The 14,634-nt window shown below is 39.1% G+C and overlaps 1 protein-coding gene across 2 annotated transcripts; it reads left to right on the top strand.

Moving 5' to 3' along the window:
* On the top strand, positions 1–13,752 carry gdpd2 (glycerophosphodiester phosphodiesterase domain containing 2). 2 transcript variants are annotated; one of them, XM_085136002.1, is made up of 16 exons: positions 1–220; positions 4,217–4,433; positions 5,135–5,233; positions 5,338–5,431; positions 5,552–5,611; positions 5,690–5,788; positions 5,887–5,977; positions 6,950–7,095; positions 7,562–7,644; positions 7,999–8,158; positions 8,266–8,475; positions 8,563–8,711; positions 11,156–11,303; positions 11,453–11,529; positions 11,618–11,646; positions 13,266–13,752. In XM_085136002.1, the coding sequence occupies exons 3-16, from the start codon at positions 5,163–5,165 to the stop codon at positions 13,349–13,351; spliced, it is 1,503 nt and encodes a 500-aa protein (XP_084992128.1). In that variant the 5' UTR covers positions 1–220; positions 4,217–4,433; positions 5,135–5,162; the 3' UTR covers positions 13,352–13,752. The 2 variants fall into 2 exon arrangements, with proteins under 2 accessions (XP_084992128.1, XP_084992119.1); XM_085135993.1 differs by having other exon boundaries at positions 2–220; positions 5,130–5,233.
* Positions 13,753–14,634: the final 882 nt, after the last annotated feature.

Here is a 14,634-nt window from a genome sequence, read left to right as displayed (position 1 = left end):
GAAACGTTGTGCAGGTATTCTCTCACACTATCTTTCCTCACTTTGACGGTACACCCCTTGCCCGTCCCTGTTCATGCACCCCATTTACATTCAGCCCACAGACTCACGGCAAGTAAAAGGGATGGTGGAAAGAGAGGGTGGCGACAGAGGGGCTTTTCCAAGACCGGTGCGTCTTTGCCAGTTCGCAGCGTGCGGAGATCTCCATGACCTAGATTGACTGGTGAGTCGTTTTTAATTTGTCGGGAAGCTTACCGCGTGGGTTTCATTGCGGCAGACAGACAGAGAGACTGGTCTTTATTCCGAACGACGTTTTAAAATTAAATTTGCGCGCACACTTCTCCGATCTTAGAAATATATAAGACATTACCTGCGCAGGTACATAGTATGTATTATGCAAACTTTCTAGTGTTCAGAAGTGTGTGTACAGAATGCAATAAGCTGCTGGAGTAAAGCGCTGGCAAATGTGAGCAAGCGCTACAGATCCAAGCGAGCACAAGAACGAACTCACAAGATGAAGTGCAAATGTAACTACAGTGGTTCACACAACTTCTGACTACATACTATCACTACAGACGTGTGAACTTGGATTTATACAAACTGTTTATTCCATCAATCCAGAAGATGTTGAACACGAAATAGGCACGTGTTCAATAGGACGCGTGGTCAAGCACTTCCGTCAGCATCCACCCAAACAGTGACCTTCATGGACAGGTGTATAACATGTTGATATCTAGGTTAATTTTGGAAGAATATTTACATGGAGACAACAGCAGGGTAATAGGATCAGATCTGATTTTGCATCATTTTAAATTAGTGTCCTATAGATGTTTTAATCAACAAGCACCTTATTCGTGTAAATCAGTGCGCAGGAAAGTGATTGAATAAATAATTGTTTTCCTCTCCGGATTCAAAGGATGGCACAGGTTATGAACAAAGCCCCGTTGACCACACAGACTCGAGCTAAATCATTTTCCCTGTTGAGTCCTCTCTAAATCATTGACTTAGCATCAGTTCTACGGTTTCACTAAGCCACCACAAACATAGATTTCTCCTTGTGTAGTGGCATACACCTGACTCTTTTGTCTTGTTTTAGTTTGTGAGCACTCAGCTAATATAATGAAGTCTGAGTTTGTCTTTCCGGGGTTTATTGTTCAGTCTTTTTGTCAGCATATTCCCCTATCCCTTTATCCTCGGTTTCCCCTGTTGTTCTTCTAAGGAGCTTTGGTTGTCTGTTTTCTCCCCGTACCATTGTGAGTCATGCTTTAGTTTGTGTGTGTGTACTATATTTTAATCCTAGATTAGTATTTGTGGAGTTTACTATTTTGTGCTGTTTCCTCAGTTATCTGTTTCTGCGTTCCTTTGCCAGTATATCTCTAATTTCTGAGTTTCACTTCCCCGTCCTGATTGTCTGATTGCCGTTACCTGTCTCTCCCGCATCAGCCTTCTTTTCTCATCATGTCATCTGTGTATTCCCCTGTGATTTCTGATTATATTTCTAGTATTTATTTGATTCCCTCTTTGGCAATTGTCGGGTTTGTTATTTGCTTGTCTGTCAGAACTTAACGTCAGCCAAAAATAATAACACACAGTGTCTGTGAAGGTTCTCAGTCATCCAGGTCATCATAGTCAAAGGAGCTTACAAAGAAAAGTGTCTGATGAGGATGAGACGTTTCACCTCTCATCCAAGAAACGGCAGAGAGTTGGTGTCGTAACGACACCAACTCTCCATCTATAATCCAGTTTTGAGATCCCTTTGATCTCATTTTGAGATGAGATCTCTCCATCTATAATCCAGTTTTGAGATCCCTTCCCAGACGCCTTAACGCCCACTCACATCCTGGGCCATCTGACCTCAGGAATTCGCATGATAAGGTGGGGCCAGGTTTCACAATAAACTCACCCGAAACTCTGGCTGATTCGGACCCACACCCAGTTCCACACCTTGGCTCAGGCGATTAGAGGATCATCAGGGGGTCCTTTTGTCCCTCTGTGGGGGGAAACTCCCACTAGGTTTATATCTGGGACTCTCCACCATTTGACCTTAGAACTGAAGAAGCTTCTCGGATGAGAGGTGAAACGTCTTCAAGCAACTTAAAGAAGTCCAGACACTTTTCTTTGCAAGCTCCTTTGAATAACACACAGTCTTTGATTGTGACACTTCACAGTGAAGAACACTAAAAACCAGCAAGATGAACGGAACAGTTGGGACCATCCAACATTATTCCCATACTGTGTGAGAGACATGGGAAATATCAAATAATATCAAAGCATTTTAAACAGCACTTTTTCCAAGATGTGAGCAATAAAATGAAAACACAAGACTAAAAGGAGATAGAAAAAATATATAATTAATATATATATTATATAATATAATTATATAATGAAATATTCAAGCTGAAAACAAAATGATGTCAGTGGAAACCAAATCAAAATCAGTTTTAACATTTTTCAAGCGTTCTTGTTTTTGAGCAGTGCAAGATTGCACAACTGGTTGACCTATGTTTAAATCTATATGCGTCTTATTCATAACTTCTGCCAAAATTTGGTTCCTGGGTTGCGTTACAGTTGAACTGTGTTGCTGAGAGCTTATAAATCAGACTTAATAAAAATTGCATTATTAGCCTTTTTTCCTGGATATAAATCGAAATAGAAATGATGAAGGGCGCAGGACAAGCTTGATGGCATAACTAATAAAGGAAGAAGTGCACAAATCTTTGTCCAAAAAGGAAATAAAACCTACGTGAAAGATGAGCCAGCTCATAGACAGTGAGAGTGTGAAAGCAACAAGTGATAGTCTTTGTTTCTTTTTAATATTCTTCTTAATCTGTATCTAGTGGGGTAAAAAAAAACAACTTTATAAACAATTACCTGAAAATTTCACCCCTCATCAGTTTTTTATTAATGGAGCATGCTCACATCACTCGTGTGCCTAATTACAGTTTACATTATAACAGTGTAAACGTTGGTTTAACAAATTGGAAAGGTGTGTCTGACTGATATCATTAAATCTTCCAAACAATACAGGTGGCAGTGTGTGCTGTGGATTTCTTGGGGTTTATCCACTATGAGAGGATTTCCTTGTACTCTGAAGTGGAGCTTAGTATAAGGTTTAAAGCAGCAATTAAAATACCATAAAATAAACAACGATAGCTTCCAGTTACTATATTAGGCAGGGGCATGAAAAGGACAGTTTTAACTCAGCCGTGACTTTCAGTTATCCTTTGAATTTAACAGTGACCTTTATGTTTCTTTAGTTACCTTGTCACAAACTGATGGCGTGGTTGGTCACATGTTACGGTTATTGCTCAATATTTAGCTCATAACTTCCTGGTAAAGCAAGTGTCTGTGGAGTGAAACAAGCCTTCTTACATTTCCATGTCACAATTAGACCCGTGGACCTGTCCAAACAGGCTCTTGTTGGCAACTGCGTCCTAATGCTGATTGCACTGCGCTATTTACTTTTACAGAATAATTAAGAGTGATAAGTCATTTTTAGGTTTCATTTTTACTACTCAAAGTTTCTTGTGCCCTCGCCCTGAACGTGTTTGTCATCTGGTACCTGTTTGGAAAAAACAACATGAACAATTCAGGTGAAGAGATATTTGGCTAAACTCCAGGGATCTAGTTCAACAAGGAAAAGTTGGCTGTGCACAATACAAACCTTTATTGTTCAGCGTTCCAGTGGGTGACATTGTGTGTAAATTCCCATGTCTTTCAAGGAAGGGGACCAAAGCCTGACACAACTGCAGAGTGATAAGCCCCAACACGTTGACAAAAATCTTGCTGTGACCCGTTCACAGTTTACTTCACTTCAATGGAAAAGTGTCTGGCAATCGAAACCATTTTCATTTCTGTCATAGTTTATGTCGTTTTCATTCTTTCCATTTGTAAACTATTTGTCGTCTTCACTTTATTTCCTCCACCCGCTCGTGTGCATGGCCGTGCCTGTCACTGCGTCCAATAGTCTGACTTCACTCTCAGGCTGGTCTGTGCACCACTTTCAATACCCCGTGGTGTTGGCCATTGTAAATGCAGCCAGTTGCTATTTTAGACACAGGCTCTATTGAGGGGTGGGAGTTGGGGTGGTGGTGGAGGGTGGGGAGCGGGGGGGGGGGGGGGGTTATTGAGCAGGGATCGCCTTAATACCCCAAAGAAAGTTTGCCCATCACCCCCTCATTTGCTTTCTGTCACAGTCGTCTTTTTCTTTCCCCTCCAGCACACAGGATTGGTGAGATCAATCAGCCCAAACTTTGTCACTGCATCCAGAGAAAAGCATTAGCTTCTTCAGTGTCCGCACAGCACAAAACCAGACCTGCACGTCCTACGCTTGTGGATGAGGAGAAATGTTGTCTCAAGTCTGTTTGTGCTGCCTGTTCTTCAGCAGGGGCTTTTATAGCTGCCGCTGGACGGAGTCAAGTAGTCGAAGGAGAAAGGTAGTTTTAATATGTTTTCTTCTTATGATAAGTCAGTTTTTCTTTATCTCTCTACAGGAGTGTGTAATGTTTAAATAACCATGTTTTATTTGATTTTTTTAGGGTTTTTTGTTTGGTTTATTTCCATTCAGCATAACCTTTATAAATCCCAGTAATCCGGGATTAAACTTTTTGCCTGACTGGAATCTGAAATATAAAATGCTGCTTTATGAACTGTTGCATTGTGAACCTGATACTTTAATTGCAAAACAGTCATTGACAAATTGTTAGGAAATATAAACACAATAACCGACGTGGTGATTGCATTAAAAAAAATTCATTTATGTGCCAAGAGAAACAAACAAACTCACAGGTCCTAACAAGCTGTGTACTTATATGAAAGGGAATAGGAGGATGCAGGAGCTCTAAATCTGTGAGGGAAATGACACTTGAGGTGTGCTGTTGGTGGTGATGGTGGTGGTTGGGAGGCGGTGGGGTTGTTTGCGCCAAGTTCTCATGACACAGTGCGGGGCAAAGCACTCAACCAATTATGAAAAAATGTTGGATTTGTTCCATTGTCTTACTTTGAGCTTCCATTGGAATTTGTGCACACATCGACACGCACGGGGGTAGCTCCCTGGACAACTACACAATGTTTTTTAAGGCTTCAAAAATGAAAACCAGTAATCAGTTTTCCTCCTTTTCTTTTCATTTCAGTGCAGATGGTTGTCGCTCTTAGTTGTCACTTTGATGTCTCTGCTTTCCCTGTGCTGGTTGTATATTTGTTTTGCCATCTCTAATGACCAACAGAATGTTAACGAGTGAGTGATCACACACACACACACACACACACACACACACACACTGAATATTTGTCTTTGTTGATGTCCTTCATTCTTTTAACGATGTGCTTCACCCTTATCAGGGTAATATTCAGGACACTGAAGACGTGGGTAAACTACTTCCTGGTAGTGGTGATCATTTCTGCAGTGCTGGCTAGCTACTGCGTCCTGCTGCTGGTAAGAATACAGTTTTGTCCGTTTACCACACAGGGGAACCAAATCTTGCTCCACATTCAAAGATCATTAAACCTATGAATGAGAAGCCGCCATTTTTAAAATGTTCTCCGATGATTACAGCTCTTTGCCCTGATCCAAGTTGCCTTAAAGGAGCAACTCCACTTACACTGGCTCCATAAGGTAAGCATGCAAACATTTACCTGTCCAGTCTATAGTTTTATTAAAATCGTCTAATCTTATATTTGTTTATATTTGCAGATCATTTTCTGTTTTTGTGTAATATTCATCACAGCTTTGGCTTCAGGAGTAAGCATAAAGGGGAAGGAAGAATGGCCAACAGTTCTTACTCTACTCCAGGTAGAGTTAGAGTACAGACACTTTTTAGTTTTAATTTTTTTAATGGCTCTAAGTGGTGTGATCACATGTGTTTGATGTCTGTATCAACCTCTTGGCAGGCCACGGCTCCCTTCCTGCAGTTTGGTGCTGTTGGCGCGTTGACTCTGCTAAGCCCGTTTGTCTTTCATCGCTTCCACCTGGCCAAAACACGTATGTGTCAGACCTAGTTTCGGCGTACACACAGACACGATTCAAAGGCAATTACATCATCCTTTTATATACACACTATTGTATCAAACCTAATTACAGGGCTAACACTGGAAACAAATGTACTGGTGAACTTTGAAGCTGAGGTTCATCTGGGAAACTGATTCTGCATGATGAGCATTAGTTCAATACACAAGAAAGATATACAAATGTATAAATATACATTTATAAATCGATATATTTAAATATAATAAAAGTCAATTCCTGCAGGGGAAAAATAAATAAAAAGGGCTTCTTTACAAATTCACGCTTGGAGCATTTTAAATATTTCAATTCAGTTCTTTTTTATTTCAAACATATACATTCACCAACGTTTCATAAAATCTTTCCATGCAGTTGTTTGAAAAGGAGTAGGCAGAAGTATATACTTATTTAGCCCTACCCCCTCAGGTTTACATCCTCATCATCTAAATTTGAACAACAAAAACGTATACAACGCCTTCAACTTAGAACATAACATCACAAAAAAATATTTTCTCATGTTCAACTAAACTATATTTAGATTTGCTAATTTGCAGAAGAAAATAAATAAATAAAACAGTTTGACTGCTGTCTTGGGTTAATTGCATTTTCTTCGTTCTTATACTGATTTAAAATTTCTTTTTTGAGTTTTATTTTAAACTGGTTTATATCACTACTGACCTTTATTTCGTCTTCTAACTCATTCCAGAATTTAACTCCCGCTATTGAAATAGACATCCTTTTCAATGTTGTTCTTACTCTTTGTAATTTTAAATTCCACTTCCCTCTAAAATTATACCTACCTCCTCTTTCTAAGAACCATTTACTTATTTCGATTTGGAGCATCCTTTTCCTTGCCTTATATATTATTTGCACTGTTTTAAACTTCACCAGATCCTGGAATTTTATAGCTTGCGTATTTAAAGATTATTGTCTGACTTGTGTTTATTCCAGGATCTAAGATGGTCATTGCAGGAATGTTTCTAGTGGTCTCAGCAGCCATCTTCCTGTGTCCCCTGCTCATCCACTCTCCTTGTCTAATAGAAGTACAGGAACTACCTGAAAAACCAAAACTTATCGGCCACAGAGGCGCGCCGATGGTGAGTGTCTTGTTTTACTTGGCACCACCCTGCAAATAAACATTATATATTTATAGAGTGGTGACATTACACCTTTGGATAGAGCTGCTATTGTTGACAGATTGCAGTCATGTTCAAGTTTTTCAGTTGATTAAGACAAAGGAGCGTAGTTTAAAGAACGTTTAAAAACGCAGTTTAGTTCTTTGAGAAATATTTAATGCTAATATTATAAACACAATCCATTTTCATATATTGTCAAATATAAAAAAGTCGACTGTCCCTGGCTCAGGTGTGAGCAAAGGTCCAGTCATGTGACGTCCTCATATGCCACGCTACTGTGCCCTTGTTAGTTTGCTTTGCTGCTGGGTCAATAATAAGCTCCATTTAACACCGCACACGGGGGTCGTCTGTGCTCACAGCGCTTTGGGGTAGGAAGGGCACTTAAGCACATCAGTGTGTCTCACCCATCTGTCCTCCCTGTGTTCAGCTGGCCCCAGAGAACACCATGATGTCGTTCAACAGAAGCCTCGAGTGCGGCGTGATAGCCTTTGAAACGGACGTGCAGTTCAGGTACAATGACAATGATTTACGCTTAGGAGGACTCACAGTTGCTTTCTTGAAAGAGGAATGTCTTTTTGCTTTTAGTTCGGTTTTTCATAAATATGACAGAAATCATGCACAAATATGACAGAAATGTATCACAGTCCTGCAAGTGGGGGCATGTCATTCTACTAATCACTTCAAATGTAGCAGTGATCTTTCTAAGCATGCGGTTTGGTTCTTGGGAAACATAACTAACTAATTATTACATTTTTAGAACATTATTTTCATCATTATTATTGTTGTCTTCATTGATAAATATGAAAAACTGATTATTTTGACTTCACAGATACTAAAATTTGTTTAACTCTTACTTAAATTTAGTAAAAATAGAACACCCTTCTTGATGCATGACCATGGACCTGACTTCTTGCTGAGAACGACAAATGTTAAAGACAAGTTTAACAGCTCCTCTTTCAATAAGAGCACTGACCTGACCTTCGAACAATTACGGACTCTAAACGCAGGAGAACAGTTCCTCAAGGTAGTAATTGTGCTTTGATTTATGCGTGAGCGCACATTTGCCTGCAGAGGTTTATGTATTATCATGTGTCAGACTAAAGAAACATGTGAAATTATCTGGCTTTGCAGAATGATCCTTACAGCACAGTGTCCCTGCTGTCAGAAGAGGAGAAAGAAACAGCCAGGAAACAGACCATACCCACGTTGCAAGACCTTCTTAAATTTGCGAAACAGCACAATACCTCAGTGATATTTGACCTGAAAAATAAAGAAACAGAAGAAATTGACACAAATGACACAGTAAATAAAATCTTAGAGTCTGGCATTCCTCAAAGTCTGGTAAGTCTACTCACTTGTATCAATTGTGGAATTCAAGCATTTCACAATCAAGCATATTTTGAAGAGTTTTCTTTCTCCTTTTCATAGATTCTTTGGCTTCCTTCTAAACAACGAGAAGTTGTAAAGAAGCAGGCCCCAGACTTTATCCAGGTTTATGAAAATGAAACGGATTTGGAAAAAAATAACGGGAGCCACTTAAATGTGAAATACAGCGAAATAAAAATGAAAACTATCAGGTAAGAAATAAATAGGTGGGTAAGAAACCTCAATATTATCTACAGTACATGTTGGTGCCAGGGGCCATGCACAGCGGTGTGTTAATTAAAGCTGCGTGTAGCATGCTGAGACACAGCTCTGACACTTAATATAGGGGCGTAGGATTGGCCTCCAGGATACAAGATTCAAATAATGTCCCAACCCAGGTGTTTTGTTCAATGGCTTAGCAAAATAACCATAGGAAATAAAAGGCAGGGGGCCTAAAGAATGAAATGCAGTGTAGCAACATGTTTTAAGAAGTCGCTGAAGCGCTTCACTGAGTGCAAAACAAACTCACCATGGCGTGGCCTTGCTACATGTCTCGCAAAAATAAAACGATTCCTGAGTTGCACAATTAATGCATAAGTACTACTCAAATATGTGTGACTTATTAGGGGTCATCCGGGATTTGTAATGTGCAGACTGGGCGTACATAACTCATTATCCTTATCCTTGCACTCAACCACATTTTGTCATTTCATGTGTCATATATATATATATATATATATATATATATATATATATATATATTAGGGGTGCAACGATACACAAAATTTACGGTTCGGTTCGATATTTTTTGATACAAAAAAATGTTCATGCTTTTTTAATTTGTCATTTATTAAAATTATTATATTAAAATATAGATTTTAACTCAAACGTACAGTTTTTAAATTTAATGTTGCTGAAACAGCAAGGGGATAAAATAATAAATCTATCTGATTGAGAAATCACTCATCTTTGGAAAAGAGAGTTTATAACAGAGAAATGGCTCTTTCCAAAATAAAAGCTATACTATACGCTTCTTCTGGGCTTTATTCTCAGCAGCATATTAAACATATCAGGTCCCCATAAGGAGAATCATGTGCTAACGGCTGTCTAAATGACTCGGGTAAAGTTTGTAGCATGCGTGCTTGTTGTTTTTGTCTGCTTCCACTTGTCTTTGCACTAGGATGATGTCAGAGTAAATGTGCAGTCATATTCATTTTGTTCCCACTAGTGCTGTCAGCGTTAATCTGAAATGAGATGAAATCTCCGTTAACGAGCTACCGCAGATCGCCCGTGGGTGGGGCTGGACAGCGTCAACACGTGCAAACTGCGCTAACGCACTAGTTCCCACCATGTAATTGAGCATTGCGTGGCACATCCGACATACTGTTTTACTTTTTTCCATGACGCGCTTACCTTCAGGGTCATACGTCACATGAAAACCAAAATAGTTCCAAACGCCAGATCTGAATGAGGGTGGGGGAGGTTCAATTTGCCATGTTGCAACGAGCTTAGCTTCTGTCTTGCTAGCTTGCGCTGCGCTCAGTGGATCTGCGCTCGACAGTGCAGCCTAGGCGGAGTAGTCGAACGCAGATCCACTGAGCTCTCAACACAGATAGCATCGTCAGAAGAAAAGTTGATAAAATAAATAAAATTTCTTGTATTATTCGATACATATGCGTACCGAACTGAAAGCACTGTATCGAACGGTTCAATATGGATACAAGTATCGTTGCACCCCTAAGAAATAAATATATATATATATATATATATATATATAAACACAGGAAAGTTTTCTGCATTTTTGATCCACAGTCTACGCTCATGTATACACTCATCTACAGAGTTTTGAGAAAGCTGAATAAATAAGCAGAGAAGCACAGTGAATGGGGCATTGTAACAGTTAACATTCAATCATGTCTAAAGATGCTGAGCAGTCCCATTTAAATGTGATTATGTAACAAGAGAGCAAGAGAATGGCATATAATGATTGGGCATTAGTTTGACATACAAGGAGTCAGAGGTGACTGAGAACGCCTGTGCAGGACGTGCTCAGACTGTTTCTGCAAAAACAGCCTGTTTGTAATTACAAAGGGAGTAATATTACAGCAGGTTTGCAGAGCTTAAACCTCTAATCACAAAGATAAATGGTCAACGAAGCATTTAATTGGCTTTGGTTGACAGGTATTAGCGATACAGTTAAATGAATCATGCTTCACCATCTTGAGAAGTGCACATTTGTCATACATCAAAAGACTTTTACAAGGAAGGGTCAATGAGTAATCGCTTTTATGCTCTGCTGAAGCATTCCGGGTAGAAGTAGACTTTTCCAGGATGGCACTGCTCCAAAGATTAAGGCTTAAGCTATCACTAAGTAGCTCAAGTATCAAATGGGAATCCTAGGATATAGCCACCAGATCTTATTTATGATCTATGAGAGATGTTGGATGTTTTTCATGCAGTTCTCCGGTCATCTCCAGAGACTTTAAGAGTTAACTTTCCTACCTCATCCATGCATTTACCAATATGCACATGCATAGCAATCAATACCTGTCTTACAGTTTCACATATTTCTCCGTGCTTCTTTTAAGTACTCTGTAATCTCTCAAAATTCTTCTTGTTCACTTCTAAACGATGTGCTTGTCTTCGTATTCGACAGCGACCTTCGCAAACGAAACATTACAGTGAACCTGTACGTGGTTAATGAGCGCTGGCTGTTCTCTATGCTGTGGTGTGCAGGAGCCAGCTCTGTCACTACCAACGCCTGCCACCTCCTAAAAGAAATGAAGCGCCCTGACTGGCTCATGGTGAGCAATGCAGTAGCTGGGCGTTTTACTGTTTATTTCATTATGATGCAAGAAATATTATCATTTCAAGATTTTGGATGTGGCGCTCACATCTTCGTCGCAGTGTTTCCCAGGATTTGTGACACACTTTGAACATGTTTGTGTTTCAGTCACGCTCTACATACCTGATAATATGGATTTTAGTGGATATATCATCTGCTCTTGTGATGATGGCACTCTTTCACTGGTAAGAACAGAGGTTTAGTCTACAAATCTGTATAAAAATGAGGAGGAAAGTTAACAAGCTGACTAACCAATGTCTCTCTTCCACATAGGACAAAACACAGTCTTTGCCATAATGCAGGTACTGTATCAATATCATGTTTGTTTGTTTTTTTGCCATTGAATATTTGACATTTAAGTTTAAAAAATAAAATGATGATCACTGGTTATCTTCACCTTTATTGGCAAAGCAAACCTATAAAACAAACAATGATTTCATCAATAATTCACAGGCAACATTAGAAAAACTGTAGTTGTCAAGCTATATGTGATTACTGCCTGGGTGTAAATAATAGAAATCTTTCCAAGGTGTTACCAAGAGAAATTTAACACTAATAATGCTTTTATTGATTAGTAAGACACATTTTAGATTGCCAGGTAGCAAAATGATCTTATCTCAACCATTGGACCTTTCTCTCTTTACTATGTGGTTAATTTAAATATCTAACATTTGCAACAGCAGATAGGAATGTAAAAGAATTGTGTAAAGAAATCCCTGGCATGGCTTTGCTGAAAGTGAAACACAAAGGAAAGCACCATTATAAAACCATCAAAAGCAAATAGAAAGTATATCACGTGATAGCTAAAAGAAAGTTATTTTCATAACCTGACAGCTTGAATGTTCTATTTTATAACAGTTAACAGATCACATAATAATTAGGGGTGCAACAATATTCGTATCGATATTGAACCGTTCGATACTGTGCTTTCGGTTCGGTACGCATATGTATGAACAATACAAAATTTTTAATTTATTTTATCAACTTTTCTTCTGACGATGCTGTCTGTGTCAGCGCTCAGTGGATCTGCGCTTGACAGTGCAGCCTAGGCGGAGTAGTCGAACGCAGATCCACTGAGCGCAGCACAAGCTAGCAGACAGAAGTTAAGCTCTCGCTGCAACATGGCAAATTGAACCTCCCCCACCCTCATTCAGATCTGTCGTTTGGAACTATTTTGGTTTTCATGTGACGTATGACCCTGAAGATAAGGTGTCATGGACAAAAGTAAAACAGTATGTCGGATGTGCCATGCAATGCTCAATTACATGGTGGGAACTACTGCGTTAGCACAGTTAGCTCGTTAACGTGTTGACGCCGTCCAGCCCCACGCACGGGACGATCCGCGGTAGCTCGTTAACAGAGATTTGCCGTGTTGTGGCGTTAACGTCATTTCAACGAGATTAACGCTGACAGCACTAGTGGGAACACAACGAATATGACTGCACATTTACTCCGACATCATCCTAGTGCAAAGACAAGTGGAAGCAGACAAGAACAACAAGCAGGCATGCTACAAACCGAGTCATTTAGACAGCCGTTAGCACATGATTCTCCTTATGGGGACCTGATATGTTTAATATGCTGCTGAGAATATAGCCCAGAAGAAGCGTATAGTATAGCTTTTATTTTGGAAAGAGACATTTCTCTGTAATAAACTCTCTTTTCCAAAGATGAGTGATTTCTCGATCAGATAGATTTTTTTTTTTATCCCTTTGTTGTTTCAGCAACATTAAATTTAAAAACTGTACTTTTGAGTTAAAATATATATTTATAATTTTAATAAATGACAAATTAAAAAAGCATGAACATTTTTTTGTATCAAAAAAATATCGAACCGTGACACCAAAGTATCGAAACGAACCGTGAATTTTGTGTATTGTTGCACCCCTAATAATAATGTATCCCTTGTTTGTTGTGACAGATGGACCGAGCAATGACAATGAGCAGGAAGTCTTCCTGTCTTCCAGATGTTTCAGTCTTGAAGTTCACAATCACAGCCTTTACTGAACTAACATCGGGGTTTGGACTTAAATCGGGAGGACAGCAAGTTAATGTGAACTCACATGCACTGTTTTATAAAAATTATGCAGGCCATAATGTTGTTGTTTTTTTTACATATCAGTATGATGCCAGTATACACAGTTTTGGTGTGTGGGGGTGTGTGTGTTTGACAATGAGAGAGAAAGCTAGTTAAACAGGTTTATCTTTCATTGTTTGTTTTTTTAAATACTTGTTTGTTCTTTTGCTACTACTGACAGTTTGATGAAACTATATGACATGGTGTGTAGATCTGAATTACATTTTATTACATTGATTTGTATCCACTGAGTAAAAAAAAAAATACTACTGCATTAAATAAACATTTGTAATCTGAGCCAACGTTAATAAAACTATATTTTTTATGGTAACTTGTGTCGCTTTATTTCAGCATCTACTGAACACGAAGGTAAAAATTTTAATTTTGAATAAACAGGTGACATATCGAAAAAATCGTTTTAACAAATGTGATTTATATTTAATAAAATCAGCACATTAGAAAAGCTGTTAAAGTTGGACAGATAGTTGTGGCTGGAGCATTAAGAATGAACTGTTTATATAACGGAGGTGCTTCATACCAGCTCCATCTCAGACTTTACAGGCCTCAGTTAGCATGTTAAATGTTAAAGTTTGTGACAGTCCAACTGGAAAGTAATGAACAAGTATGGCTTGTTTGCAAGGGCTGGCACGGGAAAGACTTGCTTATGTACAAAGAACATGTTAGCAGGACTTAGATCTGTAAATTTGCATCTAAAAAAACAAAAGACACTGCGAACAATCACCTTTGGACAGATCAGGCCAAAGTGGAGATGATTGGCCACAATGCACACAGGTCCATGTTTGATGAAAACCAGCATACAAACACCTCATACGAACAGTCAAGCACGGTGGTGGATGGGTAATAATTTGGGTTTATTTTGTAGCTCAAGACCTGAGCTCCTTGTAGTCATTGAGTAGACCATAAATTCCTATATACATCAATGTGTCTGACAGCTAAAGCTTGGCCAAAACTGGGTCACGCAACAGGGTAATGATCACAAGCATAGCAGCAAATCTACAACAGAATATCTGAAAAAGAAAAGCAAAAGTGTTTCAGAGGCCCAGTTAAAGTTCGAACCTAAACCTGACTGAAATGCTGCGACGGGAACTTAAAAGAGCTGCCGAATGAACCCATCTCTAACGTTTCCCACCATGCTGCAAGAGACTGATAAGGTCAGATATAGGGATGCAACGATACCAATTTTTTCAAACCG

Source organism: Neolamprologus multifasciatus, chromosome 2 (genome assembly GCF_963576455.1).
Source record: "Neolamprologus multifasciatus chromosome 2, fNeoMul1.2, whole genome shotgun sequence".
Classification (NCBI taxonomy): Eukaryota; Metazoa; Chordata; class Actinopteri; order Cichliformes; family Cichlidae; genus Neolamprologus; species Neolamprologus multifasciatus.
Note: the sequence above shows the minus strand (reverse complement) of the source record. Positions and strands in the feature narration are given on the sequence as shown.

Excerpts from the sequence above, each read along its gene's own strand:
- gdpd2 (XM_085135993.1), top strand. The coding sequence starts at position 4,344 with ATGTTGTCTCAAGTCTGTTTGTGCTGCCTGTTCTTCAGCAGGGGCTTT. Across the intron at positions 8,712-11,155 it reads ATAAAAATGAAAACTATCAG|CGACCTTCGCAAACGAAACA; the intron begins GTAAGAAATAAA and ends CGTATTCGACAG. Across the intron at positions 11,647-13,265 it reads CAGTCTTTGCCATAATGCAG|ATGGACCGAGCAATGACAAT; the intron begins GTACTGTATCAA and ends TTGTTGTGACAG.